The 23,845-nt window shown below is 39.6% G+C and overlaps 1 protein-coding gene across 8 annotated transcripts in view; it reads left to right on the top strand.

The window, feature by feature from the left end:
- CDC25C (cell division cycle 25C) overlaps positions 1 to 23,845 on the top strand; it is a 32,639-nt gene that overhangs the window by 4,912 nt on the left and 3,882 nt on the right. For 7 of the 8 annotated variants that reach the window (XM_046000342.1, XM_046000340.1, XM_046000341.1 and 4 more), the window contains 5 exons: positions 756 to 854; positions 3,555 to 3,713; positions 20,087 to 20,239; positions 21,595 to 21,696; positions 23,338 to 23,400. In XM_046000342.1, coding sequence (XP_045856298.1) covers positions 756 to 854; positions 3,555 to 3,713; positions 20,087 to 20,239; positions 21,595 to 21,696; positions 23,338 to 23,400 — 576 coding nt within the window. The remainder of the gene's footprint in view (positions 1 to 755; positions 855 to 3,554; positions 3,714 to 20,086; positions 20,240 to 21,594; positions 21,697 to 23,337; positions 23,401 to 23,845) is intronic. The other variant, XM_046000343.1, reaches the window with a different exon arrangement.

Here is a 23,845-nt window from a genome sequence, read left to right on the forward strand (position 1 = left end):
CCACCCAGGCGCCCCTTGGTTTGGTTTTTAAGTGTTTATTTTATAGAGAGAACGAGAATGAGAATGAGAACATGGGGTGGGGGGGTGGTGGAAGGCAGAGGGAAAGGGAGAGAATCCCCAAGCAGACTCCTTGCTGAATGGAGAGCCTGAGGCAGGGCTTGATCCCATGACTTTGAGATCCTGACCTGAGCTGAACCCAAGAGTCAGATGCTTATGGACTGAGTCACCCAGCTGTCCCCCTCCTTCAGTTCTAAATTTAAGTGGGCTCCACAGAGCCACCTAATCACTAAGATAATTGTCTAAATAATCCCTTCACCTAACTCTCTTTTCTAACCATCTTTTTCTATTTCCTGCCTCCTATCCTTTCCCCCAGGTCAGTATTTATAAAAGATAGCTGCTGTTCTTTTCTCACATTGACTAAGTTATACCCATGTTTTTGGCTGTTATAATCAGCTTTTTCTTGATTTGATACTCTCCTGATCACTTTTTGAAAATTTCACCATCCCCTCCCCAGTTGGACTCCCCTCTTCCTCCCATCCTTTGGCTTGTGATTATAAAGTTAGTATCCTCCAAAGCAAAGCTACATATCATACGTCAAATTCAAACCATAATTTGTATCATCAGGATATAAGATCAACCTTGATTACACTTAATGTGTTTTGTGAGGGTTATTCATGGCTTCATCTGATGAAATGTGTTTAGCAGGGCTTGCTGACACTTGTCTTCCTCCAGCCCATGTAGTTTTTCTTATGCAGGAGAACAACACTTTGAAGTCCTCAGAGTGGTGGGCACCCAGGAGCCTGAAGTTTCAAACGAGACAAGGGGGGTCTTACATATCTCCCCTTTCTCTACTGGTGAGTCACTAAACATCCTCATCAAGGGTCTGCTGAGGCATTGTGGAATGTAAGGTGGCAGATTTGCATTTACAACCCTTTGAATTTTTCTAAGCTAGCTTGGGTGAGAAAAGGGGTTGGAGAAGTAACTCCAGGAAAAGGAGGAGACTCATCCCCTGATCTTTATATTTGTTTCAATTTAAGGAGGGAAAAAATTTCTTGGGCATTAAAATTTTTCTGTTTTATTCTTTATTCTTTATTTGTCTTCCCCTACCCTAATTTTTCCCCCCTACCCTAATTTTTAAAAGTACTATGGGCCCATTGTGAAAATGGTTTTAAAATACAGGAATATAAAAAAGAAAATAGCTATCTCATAGAGGGAAATCTGCTATTAACATTTTACCTCATTTCTTTACAGTCTTTTAACTATGTGTATAGTTTTACAAAGTTGAAGTCATATTACATATATATAATTTTATATCCCATTTTTTTAACCTTAATATTGAAACTCCTAGTAAACATTATTTTTTTATGGATGTTTTTACTCTAACAAATGAACCATAATTTACAAAATTCCCTATTTTTGGACACAGTGGTATCCAAATGTTGCTTTTACAAATAATGCTATAATGTAATTCTTGAACATTCTTTACTGTATTTCAAAATATTTTCTTTAGGATTAGTACCAAGAATTATAATTATGAGGTTAAAGAGTATATATAAATATATTTTAAGATTTTATTTATTTATTTGATAGAGAGAGAGAGAGACAGTGAGAGAGGGAACACAAGTAGAGGGGAGTGGGAGAGGGAGAAGCAGGCTTCCCACTGAGCAGGGAGTTTGATGCAGGCCTTGATCCCAGGACCCTGGGATCATGACCTGAGCTGAAGGCAGATAGTTAAAAACTGAGCCACCAGGTGCCCCTAAAGAGTATATTTTTAAGATTTTTGATATATATATAGTCAGATTTCTTTCCAAAAAAGTCGTAGGAAAGTAAATATTCATTAACAATCTATAGGTCTTTGGATAAGTGATTTATTATTTTTAACTGCTAATTAGATTAATAAATGTTTTATTTTATGTTAAAAACAATTAGTAATGATTTCATGTGAATATTAGCCATGTACATTTTACCTAGTAAATGACCGTGCCCTTTGTCCATTTAGCTACTGGAGTCTTAAGGTACCAAGGCACTCAGTTGCTTTTATTTTGTTTTAATTTTGTTTTTTGTTTTTTGTTTTAATTTATTTGACAGAGAGAGAGAACACAAGTAGGCAGAGAGGCAGGCAGAGAGAGAGGAGGAAGCAGGCTCCCCGCGGAGCAGAGAGCCTGATGCGGGGCTCGATCCCAGGACCCTGAGATCATGACCTGAGCCGAAGGCAGTGGCTTAATCCACTGAGCCACCCAGGGGCCCCCACTCAGTTGCTTTTAATAGACAGTGGATTCAAGATACTCCAGGGATTTAGGATCTAATCTCAATCCTAGGATAAAGTCATTTTAACGTAGCCCATCATAAGTAGATTATATTGACCATATTTCAGGTTTTTGATTTCTTGGAGAAAGGAAGACTTAGAGCATGGTAAATTACTGATTAAGTCTCCTATGGGGTGTGTGTGTGTGTGTGTGTGTGTGTGTGTGTGTGTGTGTATCTTTTAATGTGATAATGTGATAAAGTATACATAAAGTGTACATTACATAAAATTTGCCATTTCAACCATTTTTAAGTGGCATTAAATATATTTACAATGTTGTGCAGCCATCACCACTATTCATTTCTAGTTTTTTTTCATCATTTAGAACAGAAACTTGCTACCCATTAAAAAAATAACTCCCCCATTCCTTCCTCCCTCCAGATCCTGGTAAACTCTAATCTATTTTCTGTCTCTGTGAATTTGACTTTTGGACAATTAGTGGTATAACATTCTGTTTATCTATTAATTTGTTATGGACATTGGGTTGTTTCTACCTTTTTCCATTGCAAATAGTGCTACCATGAATACTGGTATACAAATATCTGTTCAAATCCTTGCTTTCAAATCTTTGGGGTATATACCCAGAAAAGGAATTTGTGGATTATAAGATAATTCTGTATTTGAGGGGGAACCACAATACTATTTATCCATATCAGTGGCATATTTTTTTTAAGATTTTATTTATTTATTAGAAAGCACAAGTAGGCAGAGTGACAGGCAGAGGGAGAGGGAGAAGCAGGCGCTCCACTGAGCAGGGAGCCCCATGTGGGGCTCGATTTCAGGACTCTGGGATCATGACCTGAGTTGAAAGCAGCCACTTAACCTATTGAGCCACCAGGCACTCTCAACTGCACCTTTTTAAAAATCTTTGGTTTTTTGGTGTTGCACTGTATGAGTTTTTTATATATTCTGGATATTAATCCCTCATCAGATATATGGTTTGCCAATATTTTCTCCCATTTTTGTACATTGCCTTTTTACTTTCTTGGTGGTATTTTTTGATGCACAGAAATTTTTAATTTTATTAAATTCAATTCATTTTTTTCTTCGGTTGGCCCATGCTCTAGTGTCATGTTAATGAGATCATTGCCAAATCCGATGTTATGAACTTTTCCAAATGTTTTCTTCTAAGAGTTTTATAGTTTTAGCTTTTACATTTGGGTCTTTGATTCATTTTGAGTTAATTTTTATATATGGTATAATGTAAAGGGTCCTGAAGAGTTTTTAATGTTGTCCATATAATTGGCAGGACAATGGAAACTTTTTGGAAAGTGAAATGAAATATCTGGGCAGTCCCATTACTACATTTCCAAAATTGGATAAAAATCCAGAATTAAGAGAAGATCAGGCAGAGGAGACTTCTGTTGAATTGATGGAGTTTTCTCTGGAAGATCAAGAAGAGGCCAAGGTAAGATACTGTCTGATAGCTTTGTATTTCCCCTATTCCTTCATTCTTGAATAAACAATATTGTGAATCTCCTGGGTTTTAGCCACTGTACTAGGTCTACAGAGATCAAGAAGACATGGTCTCTGTACTCTAAGAGTTACCTGAATAATACAGTGTATTGGTAACCATGGGATTCTTTTTTTTTTTTTTAAGGCTTTTATTTTATTCATTTATTTATTTATAGGCATTTATTTATTTATTTATTATTTGGCAGCAAGAAACAGCAAGAGAGGGAATACAAGCAAGGGGAGTGGGAGAGGGAGAAGCAGGCTTCCTGCTGAGCAGGATGCCTGATGTGCTCAATCCCAGGACCCTGGGATCATGATCTGAGCTGAAGCAGATGCTCAACTACTGAGCCTTCCAGGTGTCCCCAGCTGTGTGATTCTTATTACTGCTGGGTGAGAAGGTTCCAGTTAGTAGTTTGAGTATATCACCCTCAAAGTAATTCGGTATAAGTGATGCCTCCAGAAGAACAGTAATGGATGGAACATACCTAGCATGCATGATTTTTAGCTATTTTACAATATATCCTCCCTGTGTCACTGGGAGGCATGCCTGAAACCTGTGGCTTATTGGCCATGTACTGATATGCCAAAGGTAGATTCTGAGGTATTTGGCTTTTCGAAATCAACTTCATTTCTGTGAAGCAAATATGTGTATGAGTGCGTGTGTTGTTTTTTTTTTTAAAGATTTTATTTATTTATTTGACAGACAGATCATAAGTAGGCAGAGAGGCAGGCAGTGAGAGAGAGAGGAAGAAGCAGGCTCCCTGCTAAGCAGAGAGCCTGATGCGGGGCCCAATCCCAGGACCCTGGAATCATGACCCAAGCCGAAGGCAGAGGCTCCAACCCACTGAGCCACCCAGGCGCCCCATGAGTGTGTTTTTTAAATTTATTGGTTAAATAGGCAAATGTCATATAGTTGAGCTCTTGGATTCTAGTCCTCATTCTCTTATTTAGTGTTATGAGCATGAGAAAGACACTTAACCAGTATAAAGCTTAGTTTCTCATTTTTTCTTTTTAAAGATTTCATTTATTTGTTTGACAGAGAGAGACAGTGAGAGAGGGAATACAAGCAGAGAGGCAGGAGAGGGAGAAGCACGCTTCCCGCTGAGCAGAGAGCCTGATGTGGGGCTCGATCCCAGGACCCTGGGATCATGACCTGAGTCGAAGGCAGACGCTTAACAACCGAGCCACACAGGCACCCCAGTTTCTCATTTATAAAACAGAGAACATAATAATGAGAACTAGTTCCTCAGTAGGATTGTTGTGAATATGATTAAGTATTAAACACTTTATAATACTTTATTGTTAATAAAAACAAATGTAAGCTGTAACAACATTGGTAAATATTTATTATGAGACTGATATGAGTTAGGTGCTATACCAGAACGGAGGACAGAGTTGGATTAAGATGGTCAAGATTCCTAACTTCCGTGGAGCTCGTATTTATATTTATTCTAGTCTAAAAGATAGACAATGGGGGTGCCTGGGTGGCTCAGTGGGCTAAAGCCTCTGCTTTTGGCTCAGGTCATGATCCCAGGGTTCTGGCATCGAGCCCCGCATTGGGCTCTCTGCTCTGCAGGGAGCCTGCTTCCTCCTCTCTCTCTGCCTGGCTCTCTGCCTACTTGTGTTCTCTCTGTCAAATAAAGAAATAAAATCTTAAAATAAATAAATAAATAAATAAAAGATAGACAATGTAAGTAAGCAAACCAATACCCGAGATAATGACAAGATTCTCAAAAGTGCTATGGATTTAAAAAAAAAAAAGTGCTATGGATGACAGAGTGGTATGAAAAAGGACCTAGAGGGCGCCTGGGTGGCTCAGTGGGTTAAAGCCTCTGCCTTTGGCTCAGGTCATGATCCCAAGGTCCTGGGATCAAGCCCCACATTGGGCTCTCTGCTCTGTGGGGATCCTGCTTCCTCCTCTCTCTCTCTCTTTCTCTCTCTGCCTGTCTCTCTGCCTTCTTGTGATCTCTGTCTGTCAAGTAAATAAATAAAGTCTTTAATAAAAAAAAGGGGGGGCGCCTGGGTGACTCAGTGGATTAGGCCTCTGCCTTCAGTTCAGGTCATGGTCTCAGGGTCCTGGGATCAAGCCCCATATCGGGCTCTCTGCTCATGGGAGCCTTCTTCCCCCTCTCTCTGCCTGACTCTCTGGCTACTTGTGATCTCTCTCTCTCTCTCTCTCTCTCTCTGTCTGTCAAATAAATGAATAAATAAATCTTTAAAAAAAAAGAAAAGAAAGAAAGGACCTAGAAGTTTAGTAGGGTGCTGCTTTTAACTTTAACTTGAGTAACTAGAGCAGTGCTGACACTACAATGAATTTGAAAAGAAGGAGGAATTCAAAGAGAGTAAGATATGTTCTCTTTTGGACATTGAGCACTCCCCCTTTTTGTATTCCTTCTCTTGCTGTTTCTGTCTGTAAAATAAATAAAATCTTTAAAAACAAAAAAAAAAAATTTATTTATTTATTTGCCAGAGAGAGAGAGAGAGAGAGAGAGAGTGCGTGCACGAACAGAGGGAGTGGCAGGCAGGGGGAGAAGCAGGTTCCCCAGTGAGCAAAGAGCCCAATGCAGGACTCAATCCCAGGACCCTGGGATCATGACCTGAGCTGAAGACAGATGCTTAACTAACTGAGCCATGCAGGCATCCCATATGCTTCACTTCCTTAATCTGCAAAAAGGAAAAGGCTCTGATAACTATTTCATAGCGTTGTTGTGATGATTAAATGAGTTAATTATACATAAGGCATTTAGAACAATACTTGCCAATTACTAATGTTTAATTATTATAATGTAGTGTAGTAAAAGTGCTTAATTACTGTTGTATAAGGTCCAAAATGCATGGAGTTATAAAGACTGGTAGAGAAAGGATGCTTGATGGCCTTGATGTCCTTAGCAAAGTGAAAGTTGCAGTAATCTGTGACTCAGAGGAAGAGCGTTAGGTGACAGTCTTGAAGAATTTAGAGAAAGTCATAATCAACTTTTGGAAACCTCAGAAAGGAATTATTAAAAAGCTAATAAGGTGCCTCGTTAGCGCAGTAGGTAGCGCGTCAGTCTCATAAAAAGCTAATAAAGTGACATTTGTAGGGTTTAATGTGATAGACCTGCATGGCATAATGTGCTGTTGCCTAGAAGCAAGATGAGAGATTTTGGAGCCCCAGAGATGATTGAATGTTAGAGGTTTCCACTGGCAGATGAAAACGTCAAATGGGGGCAACTGGGTGGCTCAGTTGGTTAAGCCAACTGCCTTCAGCTCAGGTCATGGTCCCAGAGTCCTGGAATCAAGTTCCACATTGGGCTCCCAGTTCCATGGGGCGTCTGCTTCTCTCTCTGACCTCCCCTCTCGTGCTCTCTCTCACTCTGTCTGTCTCTCTCTCTCTCTCTCAAAATAAATAAATAAATAAATAAATCTTAAAAAAAAAAGTCAAATGGGGTTGAGTTAGCAGAAGTGATTGTGAAAGTAGTAAAGAATGGGACACCTGGGTAGCTCAGTTGGTGAAACATCTGCCTTCAGCTCAGGTCATGATCCCAGGGTCCTGGCATTGAGTCCTACATTGGGCTCCTTGTTCAGTAGGGAGCCTGCTTCTCCCTCTGCCTGCTGCTCCTCCTGCTTGTGCTCTCTCTAACAAATTAAAAAAAAAAAAGTAGCGGAAAAGTAGATGATGATGAATCAAACAAAGCCTGGATAAGGAGCCAAATGTCTCACTGGGTAGACTCAGTAAGGTAAGAGCAACAATGTGGTTCAAAGTTGCCAAGGAGGAAGACGCCTCTGGTTTAGAAACTTTGAGAGCTAGCCCAAATTTTAGTTAGTTTGAGGATGTGACAAGTTTGAATTCTTGGTGGTAGAGGAAGTAGAGGGTTGCAGGATTTTGTTGTTGTTGTTGTTGTTGTTGTTGTTTTGTTTTGTTTTGTTTGTCCCTGCTCACTGAGAGGGAATGTGGAGTGCAGGAGAAGCTTGGTGCAAGTATTTAAGAAGTCGTGAAGTATGCATGTGGGGAAATAAGTAGTCTGGATTTTAGTGTTTTGAGTAGTGTCTTGGAAGACAAGAATGGAAAAGAAAAATGAGAGGCAGGTAATAAGAGTAGGTTCCATTTATTGACTGCTCATACTGGGTACTGTGTGCTGAGCTGTTTATATCCATCATTGCTTTTAATTTTCATGTCAATCCTGAAATAGGAGTATGATTCCCCTTTATTTTTTTTTCTTCTCTCCCTTTTGTTTTTTCTTTAATATTATCACATTTTAGGAGAAGAATATCAGACCATGGAATAAAGGTCACAAAGTTAGCCATTGGTAGAGTCTGGATTTAAGCTGAGAGATCAGCCTGACTCCCGAGCTGGTGTTTTTACCAGTATCAGGTGTCTTTTACTGAATATGCCTGGGAGGTAAAAATTGTCCCAGCAACATGTAATAATGACATTTGCTTTTATTTGTTTGTTTATATATTTATTTATTTATTTGAGAGAAAGAGAAAGAGGGAGCAAGCATGGGAGGGGCAGAGGGAGAGAGAATTCCAAGCAGACTCTGCACTGAGCTCAGAACCTGACACAGGGCTCAGTCCCAGGACTGCAAGATCACTATCATGACCTGAGCTAAAATCAGGAGTCAAATGCTTAACTGACTGAGCCACCCAGGCATCCTGCCATTTGCTTTTTGCATAGGATTGGTAAGGTCAAATACCCAGAGTTTGAATGGATTGAAGTGTTAGGAAGGGTGGTGAATCAATTATCTAGAACACTGCTGTTCTGTAAAACTTTCTGAGATGATGGAAATGCTTTATTTCTGTCCAATACAGTAACCACTACATGACTGTTAATCATTTAAAATGTGGCTTGTGCCACTGAGAAACTGAAGTTTTAATTTTTTTTGAGTTTTAACCAATGCAGATTACCATGTGTCATTAGTATTACTATAATGGCAAGTCAGATCTAGAACCCTCTAAAAAGTATGTCCCTGGAGCAGCACCATCATTATCAAGTAGGAATTTCCCAGCAGTGCAAATGACTGGGTCCTAACCCAGCCTTCTGAATCAGAAACTGAGGGTGGGGCCCAGCAGTCTGTTTTAACAGCCCCTCCAAGTGATTTCGATGCACCCTGCTGTATAATACAGTATTAAATCCTGTTTTGATTTAATGTCAGGGATTTGTGGGAAAACAACAGAACTAAGGTATAATTTGAAAGAGATAAGATGGATATTGGGAGAATTGATGGTGACCTTCCTGAAACAAACCTTTTTGAGGACTCACTGATGATGGAGTGTAGATCTGTGGAAAAACAAGTTTAGGGATAGTTAGCATGGGGAAAGATTGCTAGGCCTTCTGAGGGGGTGGGGGAAGCAATGTAAGGTGAACATTTAGTTGTGCTCTTACAAATATGTTAGTCTTCATATTTCTAAAATGTAGCTGATACAGTTGAGTCTCAACTAGTATTAGCTAGTAATTAGATTTAATGTTGATTAAAAAGAAAATTTTCTGTTTTCTTGTTGAAAATTTATCTAATGTATTTAATCTCTTCTATGAAACAATAAGTACAGTACAGAGGACATGATTGAATCTTTCCTTGATGAAGGTCTTTCCTCATCTTAGAAACATCATTCTGGGGAGTTGTATAATACAGTATAGAAAGGTAGGTTTAAAATAGACTGACCCGGGGGCGCCTGGGTGGCTCAGTGGTTTGGGCCGCTGCCTTCGGCTCAGGTCATGATCTCAGGGTCCTGGGATCGAGTCCCGCATCGGGCTCTCTGCTCCATAGGGAGCCTGCTTCCCTCTCACTCTCTCTGCCTGCCTCTCTGCCTACTTGTGATCTCTGTCTGTCAAATAAATAAATAAAATCTTTAAAAAAAATAAAATAAAATAAAATAGACTGACCCGGGCGCCTGGGTGGCTCAGTGGTTTAAGCTGCTGCCTTCGGCTCAGGTCATGATCTCAGGGTCCTGGGATCGAGTCCCGCATCAGGCTCTCTGCTCGGCAGGGAGCCTGCTTCCCTCTCACTCTCTTCTGCCTGCCTCTCTGCCTACTTGTGATCTCTCTCTGTCAAATAAATAAATAAAATCTTTTAAAAATAAATAAATAAATAAAATAGACTGACCCTAGCAAATAATCTGGAAATTTTGTTTGTTTATATAGAAGAATAGCTTCTGGCTGTGAGGTATTTTTTGAGGGTTCTTTTTGGTGTTTAAAAAATATTAAGTCCCCTTATTTGCACATTTTAATGCATTGTGACTCTTACAGCATTACTTTCAGTTGAGGGTATACTGTAGAGGAATATGCAGAGCAGTAGATTTTAGAATACAAAAAGAGTAGGGATTTTTGTTATTGGGTTTATCTCTTTGATGCTAAATGGAAATAGATACCTGAGAAAGCAAGGAGATTTGTATAACCTTAGTGATTTCTAATGTATTCATTTAAAAAATATTTACTGAGTACCTGTTAAGTGTCAGGCCCTTGACTGGCAGCGGTAATACAATGATGAACAATACAGACTAGGTTTATGCCCTCTTGGAGTTCATGTTCTTCTCAAGGAGACATCAACAACAAAAGTGTATACAGATTAATAGATGTTCTAGTTAGGTTCTTGGTAGCAAATAAAAGAAAATGATTTCTAGTTACCTCAGGCAGAAAAGGGATTTTCTGGAGGGTATTGAAGAACTCAGAATTACCAGGAAGGCTGGAAAATAGGGTAAGGCCAAGCGCTGCTGTGGGGTCTTTGTGCTTGGGATGTCACCACCTACTGGCTGGATACTCAGTGTTACCATTGCCAGCCCCCTGCCCCAGAAGGTCATCCAACCTGCTGCTGGACCATACTGCTCAGGACCATTTGCTGCCACCTACTAAATTCTCCACTGTGGTGCTACAGCCATAAAAAAGACTCAGCCAACCCTGTGCTTTTGTGTTATTCCTCAATCTTCAAAATCCAGTCAGGAATATCTGGTTGATTATAAGAGAATGGAAAAAGGAATATCTGTCCCCCTTTGGCCTCCTTATCAGGAGGCAGAGCTGCCTCCCCATTAAATTTGAGATAGTACTAAATGTCCAACTTTAGCCAAATTGCAAATGACTGCCAAAAGAGACAAGATAACTTAATCATTGCAAATTGTCCAAGTGTAATGAAGGAAACGAAAAGGGGACTGAGATAAACACTAATAGAAGGAGGCCTTTAAATGGGAATAAATAGGGACGCCTGGGTGGCTCAGTTGGTTAAGTGTCTGCCTTTGGCTCAAGTCATGATCCCAGGGTCTTGGATTGAGTCCCTCATTGGGCTCCTTGCTCAGTGGGGAGCGTGCTTCTCCCTCTGCTTGTACTGCCTGCTGCTCCCCCTGCTTGTGCACTCTCGCTGAAAAAATAAATAAAATCTTAAAAATAAATACATAAATGGGAATAAATAGGAAAGGACTCCTTGAGAAAGAAATATTTAGTTGAGAACAGATTGATAAATTGTCCCAGTTTGCTTGCCATTGAGGAGGTTCCTATGACCTGGGCCTTTTAGTGCTTAAACTGGGAAAGTCCCAGACAAATTTGGGTGAGCTGGTCACTCTAGTTGTGCAGGAACCATACATGACATGACTAGAGCCAGAGCATTCCATGAGGAGAGAATATTGTAGGTGCAAAGGTCCCAAGTTTGAGTAGATCTTGGTGTGTACAAGGTACTAAGAAGCCATTGTGAGGGAGGGGGAGAGTTGCCTGAGGTAGGACAGAAAAGGTAAGCAGGAGACAGATTAGGCAGGGCCTTGGGGCTATGGTGAGTATGTGGATCTTATTCTAAGTGCATTGGGAAGCCATTAGAGGATATTCAGTAGAGGAATAATAAGACCTGGTGTGTTTTATGAAGACCACTCTTGTTGCTGGATAAAGAAGAGTAGAGAGGATTAAGAGTTTGAAGGAGGGGGGATGTTGGAAGCAGGTAAGAGTAGGATGGAAAGCTATTACGGTAGTCTGAGGAAGAGTTGATTGTAGCCTGGGCTGCGGTGGTGGCTACAGAGACAGAAATGGATGAATTCAGAAGTGTTTTGGATACAGAACAGACAGACTATAAAAGAAGGATAGGATCATGGATGAGTTTAGACATGTTAAGTTCCAAGTGTTTTTATTTCAAAGGGAAAACATACGCAGTTAGAAGAAAACTACCTTCTCTCACCATATACAGCATCCTGTCTGCTCTCATATCCATATAACTGCCATCCCTCTTGTTATACTGCATAAGTATCCCTCCTCCTATCTGAAGCTCCCTCCCCCTCTGTACTTCCTCCTCTTCATTCATTCATTCAATCATTCCTTCATTCGGTAATGCTGGAGATACAGTACCGGTAATGCTGGAGATACAGTACCGAACACAATAACACAGTAAAGTTTGTTCTCTTGTAGAGCTTGCATCTTAGTCAGGAGGAAACAGATAAAGAAACAAATGCATTTATAATATGACAGATGGTAAAATACTACTGTAAAAAAGCAGGGTAAAGAGAATAGGGAGTACCTGGATTGAGCTGGAGTAGAGGGGGAGCTATTTTTGATAGGTTGCGTAGATTAGAGAAGACCTCACAGATCTTTGAGCAGACACCTGAAGCAGTGAGGCAGCCAAATAAGCAGTTAATAAGAAGGGATGAATTTTTCTAGACAGAAGAAAGATCAAATGTAATGGTTCTGAAGTGGGGGTGTGCTAGGCATGTTCCATGGAACAGCAAGAAGGCCAGAGTGGCTGGAGCAAAGTAAGCAGGTGCACAGTGGTATTTGAGGCTAGAGAGTAGGTAGCAGGACAAGTCATGCAGGGCCCAGTAGGTCATTGTAAACATTTTGCAAAACCCCTGAGTTACATGGAAACATCTCCTCTTGTCTGCTCCTGCAGGAATCGGCTCTCTTTTTCTCCCTCCTGGATTAATTTCTTAGATTAGTACTTCTCCAGTTCTTTGGTATCAGGACTCACTTGCAATCTTAAAACTTATTGAGAACACTTTGCCTTGTACCTGATCTTTCGGGAAAAGCATCCAGTTTTTCTCCATTGAGTATGATGTTAGTTATGAGGGTTTCTTTTTTAAAGATTTTATTTATTTGAGAGAGAGAAAGAAAGCAAAAGAGCACAAGTAGAGGGAGGAGCAGAGGAAGGGAAGAGGGAAAGAATCTCAAAGAGATGGGACACCTGGGTGGCTCAGTCAGTTAAGCATCTGCCTTTGGCTCAGGTCATGATCCCAGAATTCTGGGATTGAGTCCCAGTTTGGGCTCCTTGCTCACTGGGGAGCCTGCTTCTCCCTCTGCCTGCCACTTTTCCTGCTTGTGCTCTCTTTCTTTCTGACAAATAAATAAATAAAAATCTTTTTTTTTTAAAAATATTTTATTTATTTATTTGACAGAGAGAGATCACAAGTAGGCAGAGAGGCAGGCAGAGAGAGAGAGAGAGAGAGGGAAGCAGGCTCCCTGCCGAGCAGAAAGCCCGATGCGGGGCTCGATCCCAGGACCCTGAGATCATGACCTGAGCCGAAGGCAGCGGCTTAACCCACTGAGCCACCCAGGCGCCCCAATAAATAAAAATCTTAAAAAAAAAAATTTCAAGGAGACTCTGTGCTAAAGCAGGGAGCCCCACACAGGACCTGATCTCACAATCGTGAGATCATGGACCTGATCTCACAAACGTGAGATCATGACCTGAGCCAAAACCAAGAGCCAGATGCTCAACCAACTAATCCACCCAGGTACCCCTCTTCCCCCGCCCCCAAAGTAGACTCCACAACCAGCATGGAGCCCAACATAGGGCTCAAATTCATAACCCTGAGATGAAAACCTGAGCTGAGGTTGAGTCAGCTGCTTAACCAACTGAGCCACCCATGCACCTCTAGTGATAGCTTCCTTGAGATGCCCTTTGTCAGGCTGAAGAAGTTCCTTTCTATTCTCAGTTTGCTAAGAGATTTTAGTAGAAACAGGTAATAGATTTTTCCAGATTCCTTTTCTGCATCTATTGAGATGATCATGTGAGTTTTATTTTTTTAACCTATTAATGTGGCTAATTACATTGATCTTAGAATGTTAAAACAACCTCGCATTCCTGTGATAACATTGTTTGGTTATGATGTATTTTCCTTTTTATATGTTGTTGGATTTGATTTACTGAAATATTATTGAGGATTTTTATATTTCTGTTCATGAGAGATATTGATCTTTAGTGTTTTGTTTTTCTTGTAATGTCTTTCATCATTAGAAACAATTCTTTCTTTTTAAATTTTCTGGGAAAATTCTGTAGAATTGGTGTGGGGTTTTTTGTTTTTTTGTTTGTTTTTTGATTTATTTTATTTTATTTTATTTTTTTAAGATTTTATTTATTTATTTGACAGACAGAGATCACAAGTAGACAGAGAGGCAGGCAGAGAGAGAGGGAAGCAGGCTCGCCACCGAGCAGAGAGCCCGATGCGGGACTCGATCCCAGGACCCTGAGATCATGACCTGAGCCGAAGGCAGCGGCTTAACCCACTGAGCCACCCAGGTGCCCCTGTTTGTTTTTTTAGAGATTTTATTTATTTGATAGAGAGAGAGAGACAGCAAGAGAGTGAACCCAAGCCAGGGGAGAGGGAAAAGCAGGCTTCCTGCTGAGCAGGAAGACTGATGTGGGGCTTGATCCTAGGACCCTAGGATCATGAACTGAGCTGAAGGCAGATGCTTAACAACTGAACCACTCAGGCGCCCCTGTTTTTTGTTCTTTTAAAATGTTAGGCCAATTTCACCAGTAAAGCCAATGGGACCTAGGCTTTTCTTTGTGGGAAGTTTTAAAATTACTAATTCAATCTCTCCTTTTTTTTTTTTTTTTAAAGATTTTATTTATTTATTTGGCAGGAGAGAGATCACAAGTAGGCAGAGAGGCAGGCAGAGAGAGAGGAGGAAGCAGGCTCCCTGCGGAGCAGAGAGCCGGATGTGGGGCTCTATCCCAGGACCCCGAGATCATGACCTGAGCCGAAGGCAGCGGCTTAATCCAATCTCTACTTTTTATAGGTCTAGTCGGGTTTTCTGTTCCTTCTTGAGTCAGTGTCAGTGGTTTTTGTCATTTTAAGAATTTGCCCATTTAATCTGAGTTTTCTTATTCATTAATACATAGTTGTTCATAGTATCCCCCATGATCCTTTTTATTTCTGAAAAATTGCTAATAATGTTCCTTCTTTCTTTCCTAATTTCAGTAATTTGAGTCTTCTCTTCTTCATGGTTAGTCTAGCTAAAATTTATCAATTTTATTGATCTTTTCAGAGAATCAGCTTTTGGTTCTGTTGTTTTCTCTTTTTTCTGTTCTTTACTTCATTAAGTTTTTGCTTTAATCTTTATTTCCTTGATTTTGCTTGCTTTGGATTTAGTTTCTTTTTTGATGGAAGGTTAGGTCATTGTCTTGAGATCATTCTTTTTTCTATAATGGGCCTTTGCAGTTATAAATTGTCAATGAAACACTACTTTAGCTTTATCGTAACATGAATTTTGGTGTGTCATGTCTTCATTTTTATTTATCCAAAAGTATTTTCTAATTTCCCTTGAGATCTTTGTTGACCCAGTGGGTATTTAGGAGTGTGTTGTTTAATTTCCACTTAACCGAATTTTCCACATGTTTTTCTGTTTTTAATTTCTGATGGTCAGAGAACTTACTTTGTATGATTTCAGTCCTTCAAAATTTATTGAGGCTTGTTTATGACTTAGTGCATATGGTCTATCTTGGAGAATATTTCATGTATATTTGAGAAGGATGTACATTCTATTTGGGTACAGTGTTCTGTTGATGTCTGTTAGGTCTAGTTGGTTTATGGTATTGCTTCAGTTAGTTTTTGAGGTTTCTAAAAATGGTACTATACCAAATGTGACCATTACTGGCCTTGCTAGTCTCACCAGTGCCTTTGCATTTGTTATTCCTTCAGCCTGGAACATTCTTCCCCTAGGAAGAATTTAGTTTCATTTCTCCACATATGTCATTTTATCGGGAAGGCCTTTCCTGACAAGTTTTCCAACCCAAATTTATTTCCTGTCTTTTGATTCTCCTTTATTTTTTTACCTGTAAAACATGCTGCTACCTAAAAACACATAGTACATTTATTTATTTTTTCCACTCCCTTATTCACTGCTCTATCATCTAGTAGGTACTCAGAAATTATCAAGCAAGTATGTGGCTATGGAAATCTGGAAATGAGAGCAGAAGTTTTGATTGGAAACAGATTTTTTTTTAAAGATTTTATTTATTAGTTATTTGACAGAGAGAGAGATCACAAGTAGGCAGAGAGGGAGGCAGAGGGAGAGGAGGAAGCAGGCTCCCCGCGGAGCAGAGAGCCCGATGTGGGGCTCAATCCTAGGACCCTGAGATCATGACCTGAGCCGAAGGCAGCAGCGTAATCCACTGAGCCACCCAGGCGCCCCTGGAAACAGATATTTGAGAGTCATCTGTATAGAGGGAAAATTTGAACTCACAGGTAGAAAAAGTCATATAAGGCATAAGTGAAGGATAAAAAAGGACCAGGACCTAACCCTGATGAATCCAACATCTGTTAAAGTTTTGGTAGGTGAGGAGGCCCAACAAAGAAGACTGAAAAGGAGCAACAGAGAGGTAGAAACATCATGGTTCTTTTAGCTTAGGGATTGCCTGTACTAGCATTAAACTAAACTAGGAGGTGCCATTGAAGCCAAGGAAGATGGTCATAGCCAACCCAGTGGAAGCCACTATGAAGTTCAGAAAGATAGATATCTAAAAAAGTGAGTGTCAGATACGGTGACATGAAGATTGTTGAGAATCTTGACAAGAACAGTAGAGTAGTACAAACAGAAGCAAGTCTGTGTAAATTGAACAACGTGTAGGCTATGAGGAAATGGTGATACCTCTTCAGTTTACAAAACAGTGATTATTCATTTACACCTTTTTATAAAAATCTGTAGATAGAATCAAGCTTAGCAAGTTTCCTTTTCTTCTTCCTGGTCTTTTCAATGCTTAAAACTCCCAGATATTGAAAGTGTTCATTGATTCCTTAAAGAAAGAAAGTCTCTGAGATGTTGGAGGAAAAGGAAAGTTAAATGTTGAATGGAATCTAAGCCAGCTGGTCCTGGGTTCCCCCCACCCCTGCTTCTGAGAACTGGGAAACTTGTGACTAGACATAGCTACAGTACGCTCACTGTCATCATCCCTTCATGACCAAACATGTATGCTCTTTGCAGTAAGTTTCCATTTGTTTTTATATAAATGTTTTGGAAAGAATCTGTCAGAACAGTAGTGACTGTTTGTTAAGTAGTTTTCTCCTATCATTTATTTTGGGATTCTTGCCTTTAAACCATATGAAACTCAAGAAGATGTTTATTAGCTTTATTATCACCATGATAATAATAGCTACCAGAAAACTAAAGTGTTGATGCAAGAGAATAGAGATTTGAGAAATAGAGTCATGCATATATTGTCAATTGATAATTAGACCAAGATATAAAGAAATTAAATGGAGAAAACAGTCTTTTCAACAAATTGTGCTGGAGCAATTGAAAATCTAGATGAAAGACAAAACCTCAATCCATACCTTATACCTTATGTAGAAATTAGTACAATATGGATAGTAGACCTGAATATGAATTTTCAAACTATAAAACATCTGAAGGAAAAAACATAAGAGACAATTTCTGTGAACTTGGGTTAGGTAAAGATTTCTTAGATATAAAACAAAAAAATGGAAATATTTCTCTTAGTAGCTAATTCATTCTAAACTCTTAACAGTGAGCCTTTAGAGGAGCCTGGATGGCTCAGCTGGTTGAGTGTCTGACTCTTGGTTTTGGCTCAGGTTATAATCTCAGGGTAATGAGATCCAGCCCAGCATCTTGAGCCCCGTATCCGGCTCTGCACTCAGTGGGGAGTATGCTTGTGATCCTCTCTCTCCCTTTTCCTCTGACCCTCCCACCGCTAAAATAATAAATAAATCTTTTAAAAAATAATAAAATACAATAAGCCCTTAACTTAATAATTTGGTGTGTTCTAGAGAGGCTTTTTTGGTTAAAAGAAACAAAGGTTGCACTAAGGCCCTTAAATTTGAAATTCTGATCTGGCTTCTTCCTGCATTCTTCTCAGGGCAGAATTGAAGTTATATGAAGGGAAGTCTGTCAAGAAGTCTAGGTACCCCATTCCTGAATCTTTTACCACATCTCTTCTGCATTGTAACTTTGGTTCATCCATGCATTCATCATTGGCCTCATGGCTTTGACTGTATCTTTTGGCTTTTCCTTTCAAGCTTTGGCCTCTGTTGCTGCCCAATTATTTTGCCATTTTCTAAGTTTGACTCCCAGGAAAGGGAACCTAATTGGCCCAGATTATTTTTACATGTTCTAGGCCACTAAATGGATGTGTCAAAACAGCACTATGGGGGGCGCCTTGGTGGTTCAGTGGGTTAAAGCCTCTGCCTTAGGCTTATGATCCCAGGGTCCTGGGATCGAGCCCCGCATCATGCTTTCTGCTCAGCAGGGAGCCTGCTTCCCCCTCTCTCTATGCCTGCCTCTCTGCCTACTTGTGATCTCTGTCTGTCGAATAAAATCTTTAAAAAACAACAACAAATAGCACTATGGGCTGGTCAGTGGCTCTGGGTAGGTTTGTGGGGATATAGGGTGTTGACTCCCAGGGATCCAAGGGGACAGGTAGATGTAAAATACTGGTTCGTAAAATGTGAACTGTACCTTCAGCTGGTAACGGGAACAATGGAGTTTCCCTTAGATGGGACCACGGATGTGACAAACACTGTAATAGATATAGTTATTATAAAGTAAAATATTGATGTTTTTATTTTATCCTCCCAGAAACCATTGACCATCAACTTATTTTCTAGTTATGGTTCTCTTATTATCTAGCCCCCCTTCTAAATCAATCCATAGTTGTTAGTGAGGTGAGTGTATAAAGTAGGAACTTCTGGCTTTCATATTGGGCAGAGGGTATCTGGGAACAGAGGGTAAGAATCTTAGATTAGTTGAAGGGTCTCTGGCTGGCTCAGTCAATAGAGCATGGGACTCTTGATCTTGGGGTCATGAGCTCAAGCCCCACGTTGGATATAGAGATTACTAAAATTAAAATTTAAAAATGATCTTAGATTAATTGAAAGTTGTTATAAGAAGTCATTTAATACATCTCCCTGCTTCTGGTTATAACACTAAAATCGTGGTTTTCAAGGAGACAGTAGTCCATCTTCTTGTACTTTAGTCTGAGTTAGTAACTTCCAAGGCCAGTTCCTCATGGTATTTAATTCATTTTTTTCTTGATGGGCTTCATAGTATCAACCCTGTAATGGTCATCCTGATACTAGATTCTGGTGTTCCCTCTTCCCTTGCATGATGCTTATGTTGCTATTTTTTTTTTTTTAAGATTTTATTTATTTATTTTACAGGCAGAGATCACAAGTAGGCAGAGAGACAGGTAGAGAGAGAGAGGGGGAAGCAGGCTCCCCGCCGAGCAGAGAGCCCAATGTGGGGCCCGATCCCAGGATCCCGGGATCATGACCTGAGCGGAAGGCAGAGGCTTTAACCCACTGAGCCACCCAGGTGCCCCTATGTTGCTATGTTGCTATGTTTTCTTTCCCTTTAACAACCCGCTTTATAAGAAAGCCGAGTTATTTTTTTTCTCTCTCCCTCAAAGAAATTACTACCCCCCAAAAGTGACACATATTCTTGCTGCTTAGTACTTTTTTTTTTTTTTAAATATTTTATTTATTTATTTGACACAAAGAGAGAGAGATCACAAGTAGAGCAGCAGACAGAGAGAGAGGGGGAAGCAGGCTCCCTGTGGAGCAGAGAGCCCGATGCGGGACTCGATCCCAGGACCCTGAGACCATGACCTGAGCCGAAGGCAGCGGCTTAACCCACTGAGCCACCCAGGCGCCCCTAGTACTTTTTACATAGGCTGACCTTTTTGGTTTGTCATCTTCATTTTTGTTGGGGTCCTTAAATCTTGATTGTCAGTCTTAGGATCTCATAGAGAAACTGGTACTAGGTTGGTTTGTTTGATTTTCACTTGCTTGGAGGAACTGAGCTTGCATTTGCTTTCTTCTACAAGAATTGGTACATTTAAGATGGTTAGGTGGTGAATTTGGTTTGGCTAGATTTAATACATCTTGGGGAGATGGAACATCATGTACTCTGAGAAGAAAGATGCTAATGAGGAGGGGAAGAATGGTTGCTAACCTAGGGTTTTGCCTATCAAACTTGAGGGTTGCTAGAAATCACTGGGGTAGCTTGCTAAAATGCAGATTTTAATTCAGTAGGTCTGGGGTGAGGCCCAACATCTAGGATTCTTTAGTTCTAACAAGTTTGCAGAAGATGTTCATGCTACTGGCACACTTAGAGGAGTAAGAACATATGGGGTTGATATTCCCATACAGGCATCTCTGAACAGAAGCTCCTTGTATCGCTCCCCTTCATTGCCAGAGAATTTGAACAGGCCAAGACTGAAGCAGGTGGTAAAATTCAAGAACAACCCAATACCAGATAAAGAAAAAAAGGAGTATTGTTCTAACCAAAAAGAGCCCAGGAAGGTAAGAACTTTTTAAGATGAGAATCTGTTTAATCCTCTATCTCATTGTATTCTCTGCTTTTTTGGTATGAGGATTATTTTAGGATATCTCATCTTCTTTCCTCATTACTTCTACTTTTATTTCTTTGTTCTTTATGTTTTCCTTATCTTTTTTTACATTGTACCCATATATAAAATATTTAACAATAAATAGCTGTTATATTATACTTTTGAAAATAATGTTGGCATACTTCTTCCCAACCTTCTTTTATAAGATTTGAGAGGACACAAGGAAACCTGGAATGGTAAGGATATTTACTGCTGTTTTACCTGTATTCTGACAGAAACAGCATCATGAAGCACACTGGTTTGGTAGGAGGCAACTTTTGAAAAATTTAGTTGTCATTCCCTACCCCTCCTTTAAAAAAAAAATCTGAATACTATTTTATAAAATCAGCATATGATAGTATAGAAGTTATACATAAACAAAAGAAGCTGTTGTGAAATGCCCATAATCCCATAGGCCAGAGACAATTATTGTCAAAATGTGGTGTACATTCTTCGAGACTCCTTGATGCAGTTTTTTTTTTCCTTTATTGAAGTGGTATTACATAGAATCAAAAAAAAAAGGCAGAATGGGACACCTGGATGGTTAAGTCAGTTAAACGATTAACTTCTGCCCAGGTCGTGATCCTGGAATTCCAGGATTGAGTCCCACATCAGGCTCTCGGCTCAGCAGAGAGTCTGCTTTTCCCTCTGACCCTACACCCTCCCCGCCGTGCTCTCTCTCTCTCATTATCCCTCAAATAAATACAATCTAAAATAATAATAATAATAAAGTGGTATTACAAAGTATGAGTTTTCTCACTTTAAGAATATCGTGAATTGGGGCACCTGGGTGGCTCAGTGGGTTAAAGCCTCTGCCTTCCGCTCAGGTCGTGATCCCAGGGTCTTGGGATCGAGTCCCGCATCGGGCTCTCTGCTCAGTGGGGAGCCTGCTTCCTCCTCTCTCTCTCTGCCTGCCTCTCTGCCTACTTGTGATCTCTGTCTGTCAAATAAATAAATAAAATCTTAAAAAAAAAAAAAAAGAATATCATGAATTATTTTTGTGACAATGAAATTAATCTACAATATAACTTTTTAGTGCATAATAGTAATATAATGTGTGAAATATGATTTGCTTAAACAAGACTCTTATTTATTAGTAATCTTTCTCTATTATAAACCTGCTGGAATACTGATTTTTTTACAGCCAAATCTTTTTGCATTTTTTTTCAAAGAGTGTACATATTTTTTAATGTCTCCACTCTTTCCCTCTCCTGTTTTTTAAATCTTTAACATGAAAATTGGCGGTGGGGGGATTCTTGTCATCCTCAGGGCTTAGGTCTCAAGAAGACAGTTTCTCTCTGTGACATTAATGTCATTCAGATGCTGGAGGAAGATTCTAACCAGGGCTCTCTGATTGGTGATTTCTCCAAGGTGAGTTTGGTTATATTCATCATATATTCCATTGAGTCATTTTGGGTCTGAGTCTTTTTTTCTTTGCTTAAAGAGGACGCTAGGTGTAATTATGCATCCTCACCAAGGACTATATGATAAACTGAAGATGCTCTGGTGGTAGATTTAGACCCTAAGCCTTTCTAGTGAGAAGGTATTTCTTATTCATTCTGGGAAAATCCAGAGCAGTGGGGAAGCATGAGGCGTTTTACTTTTTTCCTTTTAAAAATATCTTTTAAAATTATGTAAATAATACTTGGTCATTACAGAAAAAGTAGAAAATGAAATATACCTCAAGTCTTATAAAAATATTATTTCTTTGGGGGCAGCTGGGTAGCTCAGTTGAGCATATGCCTTGGCCTTGGGTCATGATCCCAGAGTCCTGGGATTGTGTCCCCCATGGGGCTCCCTGCTCAGCAGGGAGTCTGCTTTTCCCTCTGCCTTTTCTCCTTCTCTCTCCTTCTCTCTCTTTCTGGCTTACTCTCTCTCAAACAAATATATAGAAGTTTTAAAAATTATATATATATATATATATATATATAATTGCTTCTAACATTTTGGTACATATTCCTCCAGACTTTTTTCTATGTGTTTTCACAAACACTTGCACATACCCAAATACATTTTTTTGTTCTTTCACAAAAAATAATTTATACTGTTTTGTGATCCACTGGGTTTTTTTCCTCATCATTTAGTGTATCAGGAATATCTTTTCATGTCAATAAACAGTTCAGCTTCATCATTTTGTATTTTTAATAGTACAGTATTTCATTTTTTTGGCTGCCCATAATTTTTTTATTTTTATTTTTTTAACATCTTAATTTTATTTTTTTTCATGTTCCAAGATTCATTGTTTATGCACCACACCCAGTGCTCCATGCAATATGTGCCCTCCTTAATACCCACCACCAGGCTTACCCATCCCCCCCACCATAACCCTCAGTTTGTTTCTCATATTTTTTTCTAATTACATTTAAAAAAAAAATATTTAAGTTAATCTCCACACCCATAAGGGGCTTGAACTCAAAACTCCACAATCAAGAGTTGCATGCTTTACCAACTGAGCCAGCCAGGCACCCTTGCTCATAATTTCTTGTAGGATATTTACTTGTATAATTTTTCCTTATGAAGTATACCAAGATGGGCATATTTGTAGCTAAATATTTTTTTTTTTTGGTAGCTAAATCTAAAACTTTGTGTGAGTCCTTAATTCATTCCTTAGAATCACTTCATAGAAATGGAATTGCTGCATATGTACATTATAGAGACTACTGATTCTTTTGAAGGCATCTGGGGTTTTATTTATTTATTTATTTATTTGAGAGCGAGAGAGAGAGAGAGAGAGAGAGCGCACACACGTGCAGGGGCTAGGGTGGTGGCAGAGGGAGAGGGAGAGGGAGAATCTTAAGCAGGCTCCAAGCCCAGTGCAGAGCCTATATTGGGGCTCAATCTCAGAATCCTGACATCATGACCTGAGCTGAAATCAAGAGTCAAAAACTCAACCCGGGTGCCCCACATGTGGAGTTTTAAAGGTCATTTGGAAAGAAGGAAAATATATAGGTCTTTGATCTCAAATTGAGGTTTAGAAAACTTGCTCTTATTTCAGTTCTTGGGTATTTCTAGGTATATGCGCTGCCAACCGTGTCAGGGAGACACCAAGATCTGAAGTACGTCAGCCCAGAAACAGTAAGCAGATTTCTGGAGATGGTAACTGCTTATATAAGCTACCATCTGGTCTGTTCTGTCCCTAAAATCCCCACTTCCATTGTATTTCACTATATTCACTCACATAGGCTTCTCATTCAACTTGAAGCTGTGTTAAAGAATTCCCATTTATCCCATTCTTTTGCTTTTGTTTTTAATTAAACAAATGATAGATAATTGTTATGGAAGCAAGCAAGGAAAGAAGGGAAGGAAGGAAAAAAGTTAAAATCACTCAGTTTGGGCAAACTTACATCCTGATTTAGGCGTTACAATCCCATTGACACCTTTCAGTGCATGATAATTATTATTATTATTTAAAAAAAATTTTTTTAAATGATTTTATTTATTTATTTGAGAGAGGGAGAGAGAGCACAAGGAGAGAGGTCAGCGGGCGAAGCAGACTCCGGAGCAGGGAGCCCGATGCGGG

The sequence above is a fragment of the Meles meles genome, chromosome 3 (genome assembly GCF_922984935.1).
Source record: "Meles meles chromosome 3, mMelMel3.1 paternal haplotype, whole genome shotgun sequence".
Taxonomy (NCBI): Eukaryota; Metazoa; Chordata; class Mammalia; order Carnivora; family Mustelidae; genus Meles; species Meles meles.